This window comes from Cheilinus undulatus, linkage group 3, assembly GCF_018320785.1.
Source record: "Cheilinus undulatus linkage group 3, ASM1832078v1, whole genome shotgun sequence".
Lineage (NCBI taxonomy): Eukaryota > Metazoa > Chordata > Actinopteri > Labriformes > Labridae > Cheilinus > Cheilinus undulatus.
This window is the reverse complement of record NC_054867.1, coordinates 11,446,766-11,465,150: the sequence shown is the minus strand read 5'-3', so window position 1 is coordinate 11,465,150 and position 18,385 is coordinate 11,446,766. Positions and strand designations below refer to the sequence as shown.

The 18,385-nt window shown below is 39.6% G+C and overlaps 1 protein-coding gene across 1 annotated transcript; it reads right to left on the bottom strand.

Moving 5' to 3' along the window:
* Nucleotides 1–1,313: 1,313 nt before the first annotated feature.
* On the bottom strand, nt 1,314–17,458 carry gxylt2 (glucoside xylosyltransferase 2). The gene is made up of 7 exons (XM_041816714.1): nt 16,970–17,458; nt 11,762–11,960; nt 10,005–10,136; nt 7,924–8,175; nt 7,639–7,762; nt 5,939–6,111; nt 1,314–3,977 (listed from the first exon to the last, which is right to left on the bottom strand). The coding sequence occupies exons 1-7, from the start codon at nt 17,290–17,292 to the stop codon at nt 3,801–3,803; spliced, it is 1,380 nt and encodes a 459-aa protein (XP_041672648.1). The 5' UTR covers nt 17,293–17,458; the 3' UTR covers nt 1,314–3,800.
* Nucleotides 17,459–18,385: the final 927 nt, after the last annotated feature.

Genomic DNA, 18,385 nt, shown 5'->3' with positions numbered 1-18,385 from the left:
CGTAGATGCCGCCTTCGGGCCTCTCAGGTGCGTTAGGCCGACGCCATTTGCAGAAGGTGGAGTTGCCCCAGACGATGAATGAAACAATCAAAATGTTCACTGAAAAATACGACGGAGACGGAAATACTCGATCGTAGAAAAACGAACTGATTTTCAAGCCGTTTGTTTTGTTACGAACTTCAGACGTGCATTAATGATCCAAGATACCAACTAAATGAAAAACAAAGGTTTTCACAACGAAATTCTTAGCATTATGTCAAGTGTTCATCCATAGAGCATCATAGGTATTAGAAAGGCAATTTTGCTCAGCAAATGTGTGAAAGCATATTGAATTTATTTGAGAAAAATAAATGGAAGATTTTGTTCTCAGTTACCGAGATAATAGTCTTAAAATTACCAAAAAAAAGAAAGAAAGAAAAGAAAAGAAAAAAATCAAATTAGAAATAAAGGATATGCTCTGTCTAAAGCATCTGACCCTGGAGAAACTTTTTGAAAAGAAAAAAAAAGAAAAAAGCTTTAGTAGTTGCTAAATATTAAGCCCTCCACCTAGAGGAAATTATATTAACACAATTAAAAACAGCAACTGTGAGCAGCCCCCAGTCACTTTTTATGTTTACAAACCCATTTCTATTACAAATATTAATTTCCAGGTGCGACTCCACCTCCTGCAAGTGGCGCCCGCCTGACGCGTTCTCTCTTTGAACGGTAGTGGCCCAGGCAGCATCTATGTAAAGACATCTATGATGGGTGAAGAGGAGGGAGCATTTTTAGTTGGGATGCTGAGTAAGCATCCACACTAACGATATTTTAGTATCAGCCCAACCGCTGCCTGTTTAGCCGCAGAGTGATAATGAAGCTGGCAGGGATACATTTGTTTGCCGACCGGCCTATATATTTCTATTACTGTCAGAATAAATGACAATTTTCTTAAGGTCACAATTATGACTAAACAAATACAAAAACACACATTATTACTTCTAATTGTGATTATTATTAGAGCCTGAAGACCCTACTGATTTTTATTGATAAAATAAAGCTTTATTCCATCAGCGTCAGATACATATGCATAAACCTGCAGGTTGCAGACGTGTGAAAATTGTCCAGTGACATCTCACCAATGTACTTTAAAGTTAGCTAAGCATGTGAACCAGCCATAACACAGACTACATGTTTAACAGGAAACAATAAAAATAAAATCTTAAATTATAATAATGATAACTGAAAAATTAGCATCAACAATAAATATAAAGGAACTCATGGCAAAAGAAAGGAAAACACAACAGAAAAAAACGAAATACAGGAGGGGTCTGCTAATGATTCAAATCTCTCACTGAAGAGATGTCTGTGTTAATTTTTGATCTATGAAGTTCAAGTGTTCCCATTTAGAAAAAAAAAAAAAACAAGTTTTCAAATGTAAAGCTTTAGGGTTAGGGCAAAATGTAACTTTTCAGCATTTCCAATCATGTTTTTTTTACATGTGAAGGTGGACTTTAGTCTAATGTGAAACTTTTTTTTTGTAAACTTTATTTACATCAAAGAGGTTTGACAGACTTAACAGCATATCATGTACAAACGTGAGTGAACATTGAACAAGCCAAATGTTCTTTTGTCCTTAGTGTTACGTCTTGAAGATCTTAAACAAAATTCATTTCTTTTAGAAAAAGTCTTTGTTGTAGTTACATATTCAATTGAGGTGCAGTACTGTTTGAGTTCAGCAATAAAACAGTAAAAACTGGGGTTTGAGGAAGTCCATCAACACTTATGGATGTCAAATTTACCAAGAATAATAAGCAGTTGAATTATTTAAGTCCTGATATAAGAGACTGACGAGAGGAGAGGAGGAGCATGAAGACAACATAGTTTCATCTCTTTCATTTAGATATTTTTATTTAGGTCAATGCATAATGTAGTCAAAAATATAGCAGTATCAAAGGTTAACCATCATTTATTATACTGAAGTGGATTGAAGCTCACTGTCCATTAAACAGGAGACGTAAAACAGTGATAAAGAAGACCATGTGGGCTATGAAAAAAAACTGACAAACTGTAGAGTTGAGACAGTGGACCGGTTACATCCTGCTTAATGCTGCGTAATAATCATAAATTACTATTTCTTTATAACTTTATCAGAGATGCATTGTTGTGCATATGACAGACAGGCAGGCCGTTGTAGTGTTTGAATGCAGCGTTATGCTGGTGGTACTGGTGTAAAAATTATATGATGAAAATCACTGCAGCATAACGGTTAAACTTCACTTTACCACAAAAGCACAGGGTGCAAATTTCTCAATGTTGTTCAGCTATAGTGCTGCGCTCTTTGTTCCACTCAGTAAACGTAATGACAAAGTGAAACTGGATTTTAGAAATCTTTGCAAAAAAAATTAGACAACCCATTGATATAAGTATGGAGAACCTTTACTCAGTACTTGGTTGAACCACCTTTGGCAGCAGTTACAGCTGGAAGTCTTTCTGAATATGACAAGCTTTGCACACATGGATTATGGGAACTTCTGCCATTCTTCTTAGAAAATCCTCTCAAACTTAGTCAAGGTGGTTGGGGACCGCCATTTTCAGGTCTCTACAGAGATGGTGGATAGGGTTCGAGCCAGGGCTCTGGCTGGGACATTCTTGGACATTCACAGTTGTCACTAAGCCACTCCTGTGTTGTCTTCACTGTGTGCTTAGGGTCACTGTCATGTTAGAGGGTGAACCTTCGGACCAATCTGAGTGCTTGGGAACAGGTTTTTAATGAGGATATCTCTGTACTTTGCTCCATTCAGCTTTCCCTCAAGCCTGACCAGTCTAGAAGTCCCTAATGCTGAAAAAAACCCACAGCATGATGCTGCCACCACCATGCTTCACTCTTGGGATGGCATTGGGCAGGTGATGAGCAGTGCCCAGTTTCCTCTAGACATAACTTTTAGAACTGAAGCCAATCAGTTCAATCTTGGTTTCATCAGACCTGAGAATCTTGTTTCTCACAGTCCTTCATAGATACTTTTCACAAACTCAGAGTAGGCTTTCACTAGTTTTGCTTGGAAGAGAGGTTTCTGTCTAGCCACTCTGCCATTATCCCAGATCAGTGGAGGGCTGCAGTGATGGTTGTCCTTCTGGAACTATGTCTCATCTCCACACAGGATCTCTGGAGATTAGTCAGAGTGACCATCTGATTCTTGGTCACCTCTCTTACTAAGGCTCTACTCACCTGATTGCTCAATTTGTCTGGGCGACCAGCTCTTGGGAGAGTCCTGGTAGTGCCAAACTTCTTCCAGTTGACAATTATGAAGGTCACTGTGCTCTTGGGAACTTTTAATGCAGCAGACATTTTTGTAGCCTTCTGAAGAAACAATCCTGTCTCTGGGCTCTAAACTTGCAAAAAAAATCTAAAATTCCATTTTCACTGTCATTATGGGGCACTGAAAAAAAGGATAGGGGTCTGAATACTTTCTGAATGCACTGTATATCCACCTACATCACATCATTAGCACATCATTTCAGACACTTTTTTTATGTACCCTTGAAGTCATACAGGTGGCACAGTGTACCGTTAAGTGTCGAGGGCTGGAGGGATTATTTTTCATAAATGTCAATGTATTGGTACCTCCCTAGCACCATACGCCACTGTATATACATATGCTGATAACCAATCTGATCACAGGATTGGGATTTGTGCCTTGGTTCCAGGATATGTTGACTGTTTTCCAACCATAGTGCTTAGTGCCATAGTGGTTTGACACTTAATCCACAGCATTATGGTCCTTGTCATAGAGAGACTTTTCACAGAGTTCTTTTTTCAAAAGTTATTTATGTGGTCTTACATGTCGGACCACTTTCTCCTCAAAAGCCTTTTTCATGGTCCTTTCAATTTGCTTGAGGAAGACCTGAGGAATTCGACCACAAAGGGTATTAACTGTGTCCAAAAACTTGGTCTGGATGGGGTAGAACAGAGACTGGAACATGTTGTCCTCAAATGGAAACTGCAGGAAAAGGGACAATGTTTTGTGTCAGTCGCATTGTAAACAATTTTGTCTACATATTTAAAAAGTATTAAAAAAATTGAGAAGCTTATGCTAACTGGAGGAAGGGGGTTCAAACCCTAGAGTTACAACATTAACAATTTCATGCATGTGTACATTAATTGTAACATTCTAGTAACTCACTAACTGTAGGAAAGTAATAGTCACGCTGCATGTGATTGGGACGATACAGATTATTTGCCTTCTGAAACCTATAATCAATTCAAAAGTTCATCACTGGATTTCTCAAAAATATTCATACTCTGTGAACTACCTAACCTTGCAAGCAGATGGATTGGCCAGATTTCATGTCTGTCATCAGGCAAATCCATCCTACAAAGCTCCAATCTGAAACAATTATGCTGGGTCTGAAAACAGACCTGACCACTCAGGGTCATTTGGGGAGCACAAGGCGGTAGCTATGGGCAAAGGTTAGTTGTCCTGGAAGCCAATAGCAATGGCTGCTGTCGGTGCAGCGATCGGATGTAGCCATAGTAAAGCAGCAGTTTTATCAGAACTGGGAACTATTACATGATTAAAACAAGGGCATGTGCTTGATAGTTACGGGCAGGGTTTAGTTGTACTGATGCCAGAGAATAATGTAGAAGGAACTGAATTAACTTTGAGAAAAAGATAATAAATATTTGAAAAAAGAGAGGGGAAAAAGGTTAAAATTGACAAAAATGTGTTAAAAGTGGCAAAAATTGGTAAAATGTGGCTAAAATTGGTTAAGAATGGCTTAAAAAGGCCAAAAATGAGTGGGAAAATGGTGAAAAGTGGTTAAAGTGTCGATAATTTGTCAAAAAGTGGCAGTAAATGGCATAAATGGGCAGCTAAAGTATTGAAAAGGGGTTAAAAAGTTACAAAAATAGGTCAAAAGTGGCAAAACTTCACAGAAGCCGGCAAAAAAATGGATTACAGTTGGCAAACATTGATCAAATGTAGAAAACTGGTGGAAACTGGTGAAAATCGAATAAAAAGTGGTAAAAATTGGATAAACGTGTCAAAAATGGGTGGAAGAGGCAAAAATGAAAAAAAAAAGTGTCAAAAATGGGTGAAAAATGGAAAAAAGCAGCAACAATGGATGGCTACAGTCATAAAAAGGGGTTAAAAAGTAGTAAACATTGGTAAAAGTGGCAAAAATGGGTTTAAAGATGCAAAGAATGGGGTAAAAAAAATAAAAAAATGGGTGGAAACAGTGATGAAAATGGTTTAAAAAGTGGCAAGAGTAAGTAATTTTACCTTTAGAACCCAGTAAAAGCTTGACACACCTTTTAGCTTAGAGTGAGGTAACTGTTAGCCTGGATGCTGGCACCAATGCTAACGTTCCAATACACATGCATTAAAATCACCAATAAATCACAACTTGGGAGAGCCCAGTCTCTGGGCTTTTCAGGGGCCCAGCCAGTTCTGTGGGTGGGCCTGGTGACAGTAAAGCTTTTACTATAATAAGTACTCCACGCAAAACACGTTTTATTCTCAAAATATCTGTACAAACTTTTTGACAGTAGTTCTGAGCCCATCAGGACACTGTGATTTTTTCAAAATGTTATGGTCAAAATTCAGTGTATTAAACAGCTATCCAATTAATGGCTAAAAGATAACAGTTTCCCATATTATATCATAGATTAACTGATATGCTGGAAATGTATGTGTGGCATTAACCCCTTCAGCGGCACGGTCAATGAAACAGCTGACTCAAAGTCACCCAGTCCAAAGATCCTGGCCATTTGTACTCACGTACTTTGTTACAGTGAGCATACTGTATTTACAGTGTTTTTATGTCATGCCAATCAACAACTCTGTTCGATGGTTTACATCCATCACTTTGATGCCAGCTCTAAAACCTGCCATGTCTGGTTTTATTTAGTTTGCCTCTGTGTTTTGACACCAAAACAAAATAAAATGACAGGAATTCTTACCTCTTTTATTACATCGTAGAGTACTTTGAATGCCGGTTGCTTGTCATCATGATATACTCCACGGTTCCCATGAAGGATAGACACACCCTCCTCTTCGGCTCCTTTGCAGTTACTCCCATACATACAGTGATCTGGTCTGTAGTTCCACTGGCAGGAGAAGATGAACAGACACTCTGACAAAAAAAAAAAACACACACCTTTAAGTCATTCTGCACTGGGGCAGCAACATCAGCAGCTTTCCTGGTTCCTGCAACAAGTCAGAAAGACTTGGGCTGACAGTCTATAGCAGCTTAGAGATGCCATATAGACAATAAGTAAAATATCTAAAAACAGACATTAATACTGCTGATTTTTAAAAATCAAACTAAAAGTCACTCGGCATCAAGTGTGTAGTCTTTCGAATATCTGATTTTAGTGTCTCTTGGCATCCACTTCTCTCTGTCTGCTGTCCCAGCAGACAGCAACAAACAGAATACCGCTGTTAACCACAGACATGTGGAACATTTTCAGTGTCTTCCCCTGCAGATGTTACAGTGCCTTAGCTTCCATAGGAAGTAGATGGCCAAAACCTTACTAGTAGCCACTGTACCAGCACTAGGCCCAAACCAGAGTGCCCTCAGGTATTAATCTTCCACAGAAACTATCTCAGCTAGCGCAACGCCTTAAATGTTAGGAGAGCGTAAACTTTATCGTACGTAAGGACTTACGTTCCAACCAGGCAATGTTTGAACTTATGCACAGCTGGTGCAACCCATACCGGATGTTTTCAAATCAGATACGGACAATTTTCATGTGGTTCTATACAGGTTGGATTTTTAAAATTACCACCAAAGTCTAAAGAGGCAGGTTTTAATGCAAATGCTTCTACTAACAAAGTTTGACATACCCAGGTTACCAAGATCATTGACAAATCTGCCATATTTTACAAACTAAGAGTCAATAATTACATAAAAATATGAAGAAGTTAGGATGCAGGATAGGGTGCATGATAGTGGAGGAGATAGTGGCAGCTCATGGCTCTTGTCCAGCTTTAAATTCAATTAAAGGCACGATCATCTTTTCCTCGACCAAATATAAAATACAAATGCTTAATTAAAACATGTCGACTACTTAAAAAAGGTTCAACAGGTTAAGGTTAGCTATTGGTAAACCACAAAAGGAATGCCATGAAAGACAATGTGTCTCAACATTGGGTTACACCTGAGCCTGATGACCTTCTCTGGCTCTAAGAAATGGATAATCCACAGGCTATGATGCAAGAGGTTATGGATAAAAAAGCCCCACAAACACACCAAATAACTTTTACATGCTTCTTTGAAAAAAAAAAACAAACAGTTAAAACAGTTGCTTTTACAGACCAAAGATTTGAGGCTTTTAGTTCTGATCTTCACAAACAAGCTCTATTTCTGCTTGATCGATACATACATAGAAATACTTTAATATAAAGTATGCTGCAACACAGAAACAACTGGAAAACAGGTCATCAGGCTGTCTTGCCCAAAGCTGTTTGGTATCAAATTACTACACACCAAAGCCAATGCATTTTTTCACTTTCACTGAGAAAAAAAAATGAAATGCAATGCCAATCTGATATCCTTACACTTCATCAAACCTGCCAACTTTAGCTCTAGTTTCAGCTTTAAGACTTCTTTCTAGTGTAACTGTGGATTGCATGAGTTAACAGTTTAAAAAGGGCATACCTGGATTGTAGTGGAAGATAATGTTTAGGAGGTCCTGGTCTCCCCAGGTGATGTGGTTTTTATACTTCTGATAGAGTGGATGAAGAAGATCCTCCCATGGTAGCCCATTGGGGATCATACTGTTCTGAAATACAAACATTTTTTAGTTGTACTCAAGCTTCAATAACAGCACACTCAGCTTCTTACTTCAACCCATTGAAAGTAATCCCACAGAACAAAATAGGAACAGTTCACTGTAGCTGTCTGTTAATTGAAATGTACAGAAATAGGGTAGTGTGAGCTTACTTTGAATGCTGTGCTGCGGATGCGTGTGAGATTCATCAGCATTACTCCAGAGTTGACCCCTGTGACTCCATAAAAAGGATGCCGAGCGAAGCGGCTGTACCAGCCAATCTTTGGGACCTCATGTTCTGGGGCCATTGCTGCCAGCTGTGTACTGTTAAAGGACTTCAGGATACTCCAGATATCATCCATAGGCCGCAGAAACAATACATCAGTGTCCACATAGAGCAAAGAGTCCACTTCCGTCAGGATGACCTGAGAGATTGCAGAGGTAAAAGTATTTTTAACACAGTATTTTAAGTAAAGAACTGGGATGGGTATTAGAAATGGGTGGTAATATGACAATACTGTGTCCTGGGTATTTCAAAATAGTCACTATTGCTTTGATTGCTGCCAAGTGCTGTGGAATGAGCACATGTTTATAATAAATATGGATAGTGAGCTAATTTGTCAAACAGGTCCAGTGACTCACTCAAATGTACATCACAGCATGGCACAAACTACAGAACCTCTTTAAAGTCAAACCGTTAAACATGCACTGCTGACTGTCATGTGATCCACAGCAATCTATGCTTAAAAACATGTAAATTCATCTTCCTAAGGGGTAAAACAGTGATGGCAAATTATCTGAAGTTCATAGCTAATAACCATTTGTGCTACGTGCTACAGCAGCAGTGTCAGGTACAATTAAAACCATCAAGTGTTTGTAACATGTTTAAACATAAGTTATAAGTTTATATGAAACTAGAAAAGCACTCGGAGAGTGCAGACCTCCGCCATTAGCCCTATCTCCCAATAGTGAAGAATCCTTTAAAAATTCCTGGATGCACACGGTGATCTGGATCCCTCCCAAAATCTAATCAGTTCTTCCTTATGCCATTTCTGCCATTATCTGAAAATTTCATCAAAATCCATCCACAACATTTTGAGTTATGTTGCTAACAAACAAACTAACTAACAAACAAACCCCCCCACTCACATAACCTCCTTGGTGGAGGTAATAATTTCATGAAGTTAAAAGGTACTTGTTGGTCATTTGGGGGGCTAGTAGTCCCCTACCTTAAACACACATGGACAAAATTGTTGGCACCCTTCTGTTAAAGAAAGAAAAACCCATATTGGTCCCTGAAATAACTTGAAACTGGCAAAAGTAATTATAAATACAATTTTAATGAAAATTAGCTAATGAAAATCAGACACAGATTTCATTGTACTCTGCCGAAAATCAAGACACCCTGCACCAGATGCAGCAAAGCAGCCATAAAACAGAACGGAGCCTCCTCCATCTTAGGATTTTCAGCCTTTAAATGGGCAGACTGATTACAAGTTTGAAGACACCTGTGATGCTAATTACAGGACACACCTTGGTTTAAAATGCCCCTATGGTCACATTATTTTCAATGTTTTCTGGGGTTACCATCAATTTTGCCCAGGCCAGTTTCATTAGCTTGTTTTGTAAATGATCCTGTTGAACCACAATTCAAAAGCAATGTCTGATTTTCATAAGTTAAATTTCAGTCATTGTTTTTATTTATTATTACTTTTGTCAGTTTCAAGTTATTTCAGAGACCACTGTGGGTTTTTCTTTCTTTTACAGAAGGCTGCCAAAAATGTTGCCCACGTTAGTATATAAAGATTGCTATTATGTCAGTGACAGGACTGCTCAGTGAACTCTGAATTTCCTTTTGAATATTTCTAGTAGCAGAGGCGAGGAAGCTGTATTAATTTTACTAAAATAAAAATGTAGAAAAAAATGGCATTGTTTTGGCTGACCAGGTCATCAGTCGTTTCCAGTAATCCAAGCAAACGGCATTAAAAATGAAGCGAAGCATATCTAGTATGCAGACACAACCAGCAAGTCCAGTCCAGGGTAAGACAACATACAAATTAAACAGTGACTGAACATCAGCCTAAAAGCTGATGAACATTACATTTTATGCAAATGCTACAGAAAACCTTAGTCATCAGTAATCATGCATGCAATTTATTACAACTACATACTATAAAAAAAACTACACTTTATAACACTGCTAAATAACAATGCATAGCTTCAATACAAGAGGAGATTAGTGCTGCAGCCTTACTGGGAGGAAGAGTCTCTGTGCAGCACAGGGTTTGAAGAGCTTCTTCCACTCGTCAGTGTTCCCAACAGAGAAGGTTATAGGATATATACTGTACTGAAACTTTGCTATGACAGAACGTGGCCACTGGTTCAGCTGAAAAAATACCAACACATAGAAACAGATAAGTACCAGACATTTTGTCAAAAATGCCCCCTGTAAACTAACCTTATTTTGAAGCTATCCACTCACTCTCTAGTCTTATTAACATGGCAAACCCTCTAAGAAAGTGATTTAGAAAGAAAAATAAAGAAGAAAGACTTGTGACTCTGTGTGGTTCTGAAGAGAACACATGTAGTCTACAGCAGTTCTTCTACCAAAAAAGCTGCAACAACACAGTTGCAATCAAAATTCAACTACAATTGCAAATCTGGTTTATTATAAAAATGCAAACTTTCGGCTTTTTGCAATGAAACAAAAGCAATTGAGATAGCTCAACACAACTGATGCTTCAAGTGGTGTACCCAAATTCAAATGAAAATGTAACTCATAATGACTTCTCCAGTCTCAAAATTATTCAACTCCTTCATGGCAAGCATCTTTAAATAGAGCATCTTTTGCTTCTATGACCTGCAGCAAGTGAGATGCAAAGCCAGGCACCAGCTTCTGATGGCGTTTCTATGGAATTTTAGCCCATTCCTCATGTGCAATGTCCTCCAGTTCAGTAATATTCTTGGGTCTACATTCTACAACCAGCTTCTTCAAATCACACCAGAGATCTTCTCCAGGGTTCAAGTCAGACGACTGTGATGCCACTGTAGAATCTTTGAGGACTTCTTCTGCAACCAAGCCTTGGTGGAGCTTGAGATCTGCTTAGGATCATTGTCCAGTTGGAAGGTCCAATGACGCCCAAGCTTCTGTTTCTGTTTCGAGGGTTTTTCACAACCTGCCATCTCAGATATCTGGTTGCAGTCATTGATAGCTTCCTTTTTCTGCCCCGTCCAGGTAGTGTAACCACTGTTCCTGTAACTCTGAAACTGTGAACTATGCTTCCAAAGGTGTCTCTAGGAATATTCAGTGCCTTTGCTATCTTTTTTATATTCTGTTCCTTGTTTGTGAGGGGCAATGATCTCTTCTCCTAACTAACGGACCATTGTTTTGACTTTGCCATATTTCTAACATGCAGTCAAACGTGACACTCAACAAACCCCTCACAGTTCAGGTTTTTCATGTGTTCCAGCTCAAGCAAACCTGGTTCAGCTAAAAAGCCTTTGCTTAGTTCATCAGGTGTGCCTAAAACACTGGTTTTGCGTGTTTGAGCTGTTGTGAGGGATTCTGTTTAGGGGTTGGACCATTTTGAGACTGGAGAAGTCATTATAAGCTGCATTTTGAGTTGGACTTGGGGAAACCACTTGAAGCATTCATTGTACTGAGCTAATTTAATTCCATTTGTTTAGTTTGTTCATTGCAAACTGCAAAAAGTCAGTACATTTTCACGATAAACCAGATTTGCAAAGGGCATTGAATAATTTTGATTGCAACTGCACATGACAAAAATGCAGATTTAAAAATGCTCTAAAAATCTTTTATAGAAAAAAGGGGAATATTAAACATAACCTAGAGTGAATCAGAAGTCAGTTTTTAAAAAAGTAAGGAAAATACACAAAAAAGAGGAAGGCTAAAAGGAAAGTTTTCTCTGATGCCACAACAGATCTTGTGCTGTTTTCTGCAATAATCAGAACTGTGTATATTCAGGCACCTGAACTGTGAACAATTCTTACCCTCTCTTTAAATAGTGGAGCCAGAAGGTCTTCAGCAAATATGTGGAACCTGATCCTCTTAATGCTGAACAGGACAGCTGATTTTAACATAGTGAGGGTCTCATCCAGTCGGTTCCCACAGGCCACCACAGCCAAGTGCATAACCTCTTCTGCATGTTTGATCTTAGTCACAGTTCGAGCCACATTTCCCCTTGGTTTACTGAAGAAAAAAACAGAAAAGAAAGAAAAAACAATGAACTATTAGAGCTTTACAGGAAAAAATAAGATTTTCAACTGTTTAGCTGAATTACAGTATAATCTTATATATGTATCAGAAGCAAGATTTTAATGACCTTGGTGTATTTGGTCCTATCTTTGTTTAGTATTTATTTAGTGCCCTCATCCGTCTTATTCCTATGATTCAAAGCTTAGCAGAGGCCTCAAGCTCAAGCAATCAAAGAGATGAAAATCTGCCAAAGATCATTTCCACTGCAGAAGCAGTAAGGTGTTAGCTTTTTCTAAAGCTGTTAGTGTTTTTATATGGCCATTGGTGACCCCTCCAACCCCAGCTCCTTATCACTGCTGAGCACACATGGGGGACTGTGGTTTCTGGAAGGACACAAAGGTGCCTTCTGAATGTCACACCTTGATAGCTTTTATCTACTGAGCAGTATCCCAAACCTCCAGGATGGCTTTGGAATAGAATGCGTGAAATATAGCTGCTACTAAATCTTAAGATTTTCCACCACATTGAGGCCTTTCTAGCATTCAACCCAGGACAAAAATGTAAGGGGTGGGTGTCACTAAAATGAGAAAATACAATCATAGAGGCTAACATCATCATTTGGCATGTTTACCTTCCTCCCACAGATAAGCTCCTTCACTTGCCTGTTAACATGATCATCTTTTCTTTTAACATCAACAGCTTTTCTTAAAAGCCTGACGTGTCTGCCTCCAAGTCATTCAACTTCCTCTTAAAAGCATCCAACAGCATTATTTTATCATGTTTCAACCCCCTTCATATTCTAAGCAAAGGGAGCAGCAAACACAAACACCTTTGGGACAGACAGCAAGAAAAAAATCCTGGGACCACAGGTTCTAAGTTCCTGTGCATTTCTGACTGATGTAGGTCAGAAGATAGGAGGAAAGAAGACCGAGAATAGCCTTGTAGATAAGAATATGCAGGTGTTTTAGTCCATGTGTAGACAGAGAAGAACATCCAACACATTCATACAACAAACATTGATGGGTGAGCACAGGCCCACCCACAGAATCATCTGGACCCATGACAAACCCAGTGAGGGGGGCCCTCCCATTTGGAAGTATTGATATCAATGCATGCGTCCTAAATCAGTAGCATTGGTGCTAGCGTCCTGGCTAACAGTTACTTCATTTTGGACCTGAAAAGTGCGTGAAGCTGTTACTGGGTTGTGATGTTGAAATTGCTTTTTTTGTGCCACTCTTTAAGTCCTTTTCATCACTGTTTCTGCCCACTTAATCAAGTCTCTTTATCCAATTGTAGCCACTTTTTAACCACTTTTCACCATTTTCCCACCCATTTTTTTGCCCCTTTTAACACATTTTGCCACTTATCAACCACATTACACTATTTACCCCCACCTTTTGTTGCCATTTTTTGCCTTTCTTGACCCACTTTTTCCACTTTTAGCCACTTTTAACCACTTTTCACAATTTTCCCCCTTAATATTTGCCTCTTTTTGTATTTCTTGACCCATTTTTACCAAACATGCACTGAGATGGACAACGATCTTGCGACCAGTGCAAGGACAATGGACTCTACCTGCTCTACCCACTGAGTTACACCACTGCCTTATTTTTGCCACTTTTCCCCATTTTCCTATCTGTTTTTGCCAATTTATGGCTTTCTTAACCCACTTTTGCATCTTTAAACCCTTTTTGCCACTTATTAATTACTTTTCACCATTTCCCTCCCAATTTTGCCTCTTTTTTGCCTTTCTTGATTATTTTTTTGCAGTTTTTTACAAGTTAAGCTACTTTTTAAACATTCTCCATAATTTTCCCACCCCTTTTTTCCCTTTTTGCCTTTCTTGGCCCATTTTTTGCATATTGTAACCAACCATGCCTTTTTTACTCATTTCCCATCCAATTTTTACATTTCTTGACCAACTTTGGCCTTTTTTCACAGCTATAATTTCATTTTTTCATTTCAGTTTCCTCAGCTTTGGTCTCTGTCATCCTGACATTTACACACATCATGGCTTAGCTTTGAGGTCTGGCATTACATTCAAATATTTTAGTCAATTCCCCCAGGCACATTGTTAACATAAGCAAAAAAAAAAAAAAAAGTGAATTCCACTTCAAGACCAGGGCTTTACATTTAATTAGGCCGTATTGTACTACAGAAAAAATAAGAGTGGTTATTTTTCAGGTTAAAAATAAAATATGGTTATCACAGCTTAACTTTGTTATAAACCATTATTGTCCTGATTTCCATGGGCCCCCCATTTGGCTGGGCCCCACAAAGCTCTGCCCTTTACCAGAAACTGAGCACTTAAGAATTAGTGATGATCCTCAGAGCTCTATGACACACAGTGTCCAGAGTATGTAAACTCTGAGATGAGGAGTGCATGTACAAAACCTCACCACAATGCAGCAAAGACATATACAGCAGCAACCAGTTTCTTTTGTGATTCAGAAATAAGGCAGGGGAGGATACGAGCGGCTCCTTCTTATTTAAACTGATCTTCGTTTTTGTTGAATCTGACTGGTGCAAGCTGGCCAATTGGAGCACAAGTTACAAGTTTTGCAGGCGAAGTTGTTAAAACTTAAATGACTGATATTTTTCACATCAGTGAGGTCAGTCTTGCTGTGACCATGGGACAGGCTGATTCTGATGAGAGCCGGAGAGACAGACAAGTAGGCCAGCTGTTTGCAAACCAGGGGAAAACATACAGCTGCTCCTCTCCTTTCCTTCATGCTGCACCCCCAACTGATATATGCATGGGATTACCTGCCTTTACCCATTACAACGCAACAACACGATACCTGTGACCTGAAGCAGCATCTGATAGTGCAGCCTATTAGTTACACAATAAGGTGATCCATTAAAAAAACACTTAAACTTGATAGCCTGGTTCATACATAGAGTCTGAAGCCTTAGTCAGGACATGGTGCGTGGTCAAGTCTGTAACATCACAAAATCACAGCAAACACATGATCAGCACCATGGACAACACCACACATCAATCAGCTGTGACAACAGTGACAGCTCAGAGGGCATTATCCTTTAACTCATCATTAAACTCCCTTAACTCATCATAAGACTCTCTCAACTCATCTTTATACTCTCTTAACTCATCATTAAACTCTCTTAACTCATCTTTATACTCTCTTAATTCATCATTAGAGTCCCTTATCTCAAATGTTTTTGAACAAACTTCATTATGATAACCATTATTTTTAAAAAATAAAAACCTCGAAATGCGCTGTTCCACATAATTACACAGGCCACAGGTTTCAAGCAATATGGGAAAGAAAAAGGATCTCTCTGCTGCCAAAAAGTGTCAGACAGTGCAACGCCTTGGACAAGGAATGAAAACATTAGATATTTCACCAAAAATTATCCTTTAGCGCCATACTGTGAAGAAACTCATGGCTTATTCAGAGAACAGATAGGTTCGTGCTAATAAAGGCATAATGAGGAAGGTTTCTGATGGACAAATTCATCAGATTAAGAGAGCAGCTGCTAAAATGCCATTACACAGCAGCAAACTGGTATTTGAAGCTGCTGGTGCCTCTGGAGTCCCACAAACCTCAAGGTGAAGGATCCTCCAGAGGCTTGTAGCTGTGTATAAACCTACTATTCAGCCCCCCCTATCCAATGATCACAAGCAGAAATGGTTGCAGTGGGCCTAGAAATACATGAAGACTCATTTTCAAACAGTCTTGTTGACTGATGAGTGCCGTGCAACCCTGGATGGTCCAGATGGAGGAGTAGTGGATGGTTGGTGAATGGCCATCATGTCCCAACAAGGCTGTGACGTCAGGAAGGAGGTGGAGGAGTCTTGTTTTGGGTCGTATTCATGAGGATAGAGCTATAGGCCATTAGGAGTAGGAAATTATAAGTTACCGGTCATTGGTGTGCACAGGGGAGGGGGCGGGGGGGGGGGGGGGCAGTAGCCACCCTTGTGGCCCAATTGTTGAAAAACGTGCGCTAAAGTACCCTCTTGGGAGCCAAAGTGCATGCTAAAGTGCCCTCAAGAGCCAAAGCGCATGCTAAAGTGCCCTCGAGAGCCGGAACGCATGCTAAAGTGCTCTCTTGAGAGCCAAAAGGCGTGCTAAAGTGCCCTCTTGGGAGTCAAAACACATGCTAAAGTGCCCTAGAGAGCCAAAAGGCGTGCTAAAGTGCCCTCTTAGGAGCAAAAACACACGCTAAAGTGCTCTCTTGGGAACCAAAACACACGCTAAAGTGCCCTCAAGTGGTCAAAATGCACTTGAATACAGGAAATGGAATCTACTTAATTGAAAATGTTCTGGGGGAAGACCCCCAGACTCCCTAGGGATTTATTTATTTATTTCTGTGTGTTCTTCACAGTCCAACGTAGAATCTACACAGTTCTTGTGGTTGCTGTTCCGAACTACTAACTAACTTGAGTAGTCTGTCTAGTTAGTCTGTTTTAAGGCAATATAATGTGCCATTTGTATAACATATAAACATTTCGAAAGTGCCCTCGAAAACAAATGAAATTTAGTGCCCCCTTCAGTGGCGAGAACGCGTTTTAAGTGCCCTTTTTTTCTTTTCACCCCTGCCCTTGAAAAGTCTGTGCACGCCACTGTTACCGGTATCAGTTAAAAAAAAAAATACTTATCGTGCATCAGGACATCTAATTTTCACAACATCAGAAGAGATAGGGTCCCGCGCGCCCTTCAGGGGTGCCCGGACCCCAGGTTGGTAACCACTGACCTACACGTCTGTTTTCATGTACATTTCACTCACAAATGCAGCGGCAAGAGCAGCATTCACCTCAAGAGGACAGTAAAAGGGGGTAGATTCTGCTCAGAGACGCTTCAAACATACATGCTGGCTTTTGTTCATCTTTTCGCTCCGACATGCAGGAATCATGTTTAAATGGCGGACTGCTCAAGTATATCTTAATGAAATCTGAGTAAACAGAGACTTATTCAAAACAGAGGTGTAGGTGACGGGTTCACCACTAACTATTGCAAATGAAGTGAGAACAAACTCACCTCTTTTCTTTGACGTTGGCACCTCTACCGATCGAGTTTGGCTCTGCTCGCCCTCCCGGAGGTTCATCCAATCGAACAACGACTCCAATGGGTGGTTTCTTTGCAAACTTAGCTGCATCAAGTTTCAGCTCCAACGGAGTTGGCACAGAGTTGCTGTCTTTATGTCCCCCTTCATTTACAGCTGTTTTCAGCTGTAGATCATCCGCTGCATTGCTCCCCCAAAAGTAAAAAAGGAGGAAAATTCCGAAACACACGGTGATCACAACTATTTTACCGTGGATCCTCATGTTCGCCTTAAGGATGGCTGAACAGGCTTGGCTCATGATGGCGACATAAAGAGAGAGCAGTCCGCCTTGACATTTAGCGAACTCTCCGACGGACACATTTTCAAGAGATAATGATGGAGACTAAAGCAGAAAAGATCATCTCATCAGCCATGAAGGATGACATGGCGAGGGCGGTGGTACGGTGCAGTCCCATTGCCCAGCCTCTGTGGTGACGGGCTGCCCAGTTCGCTCAGCTCCTCCCACTACCACTGCTAACCAGTGTTTTTTCTATTTTTTTTTTTTTAACACTGAAGAGCCTTTTCAATCAAGGCCGTCCCTAAAGGGAAGACTTCTGTGGGCCTCAGCCACATGGGGGCCCATGGAGGTCAGATAAAACATTGGTCAGTTGTAAAGTTAATCTTTAATTACCATATTTTATACCCGACCTGAATACAACCACTCTTATCAAAGACGCTAAAATTAGTTTTATGCTGTATTACAATATAACCTTTTTCAAAAAGTAAACCTTTTTATTGAATCAGAAAAACTAAGTTTTAGTTACATTCACAGTGTGTAAGGGCATATTGGTTAACCCATTTGGAAAGTAAATGTCAGACTGTCATTTAGTCATGATGTGCACAAATGTCAGGATGCAAGATAATACACTAGAAGGAACTTACAAAACTTTATAAAACTTTAAGAGTAAAATTCTGTGTGTATATATGGAATATATGTCATCAAATTATGAAGGCCTATCCATATTATCAGCATGAAGCATGATTGGGTTGTATAATTTATTTAACATGTGAAGAATGACACACTCGCCATATAGCTATTCCCATAAGCTACTACTGCTTCCCTATCTCATACACAACAAAGAAAGCGACGGCATATCGATCAAACGTGGATATACAGTGGCTGATCTTACCTGATTGTGTCATACATAATTAACTTGTCAAAATTCTATAAATTTCCATTTTTTTCTTTTTCATGGGAGTTGGACTGTCTCCTGGGAAATATTTGGACTAACTTATGAATGTATGCAGATGTACACAGACAAGTAAATGGTTCCACAAACAGGTTTTGCCTTATTGTTAAAGAGGCATAACAAGGCTATGGCAGATTCTGAGGGAATCTTAATGGGACAAAT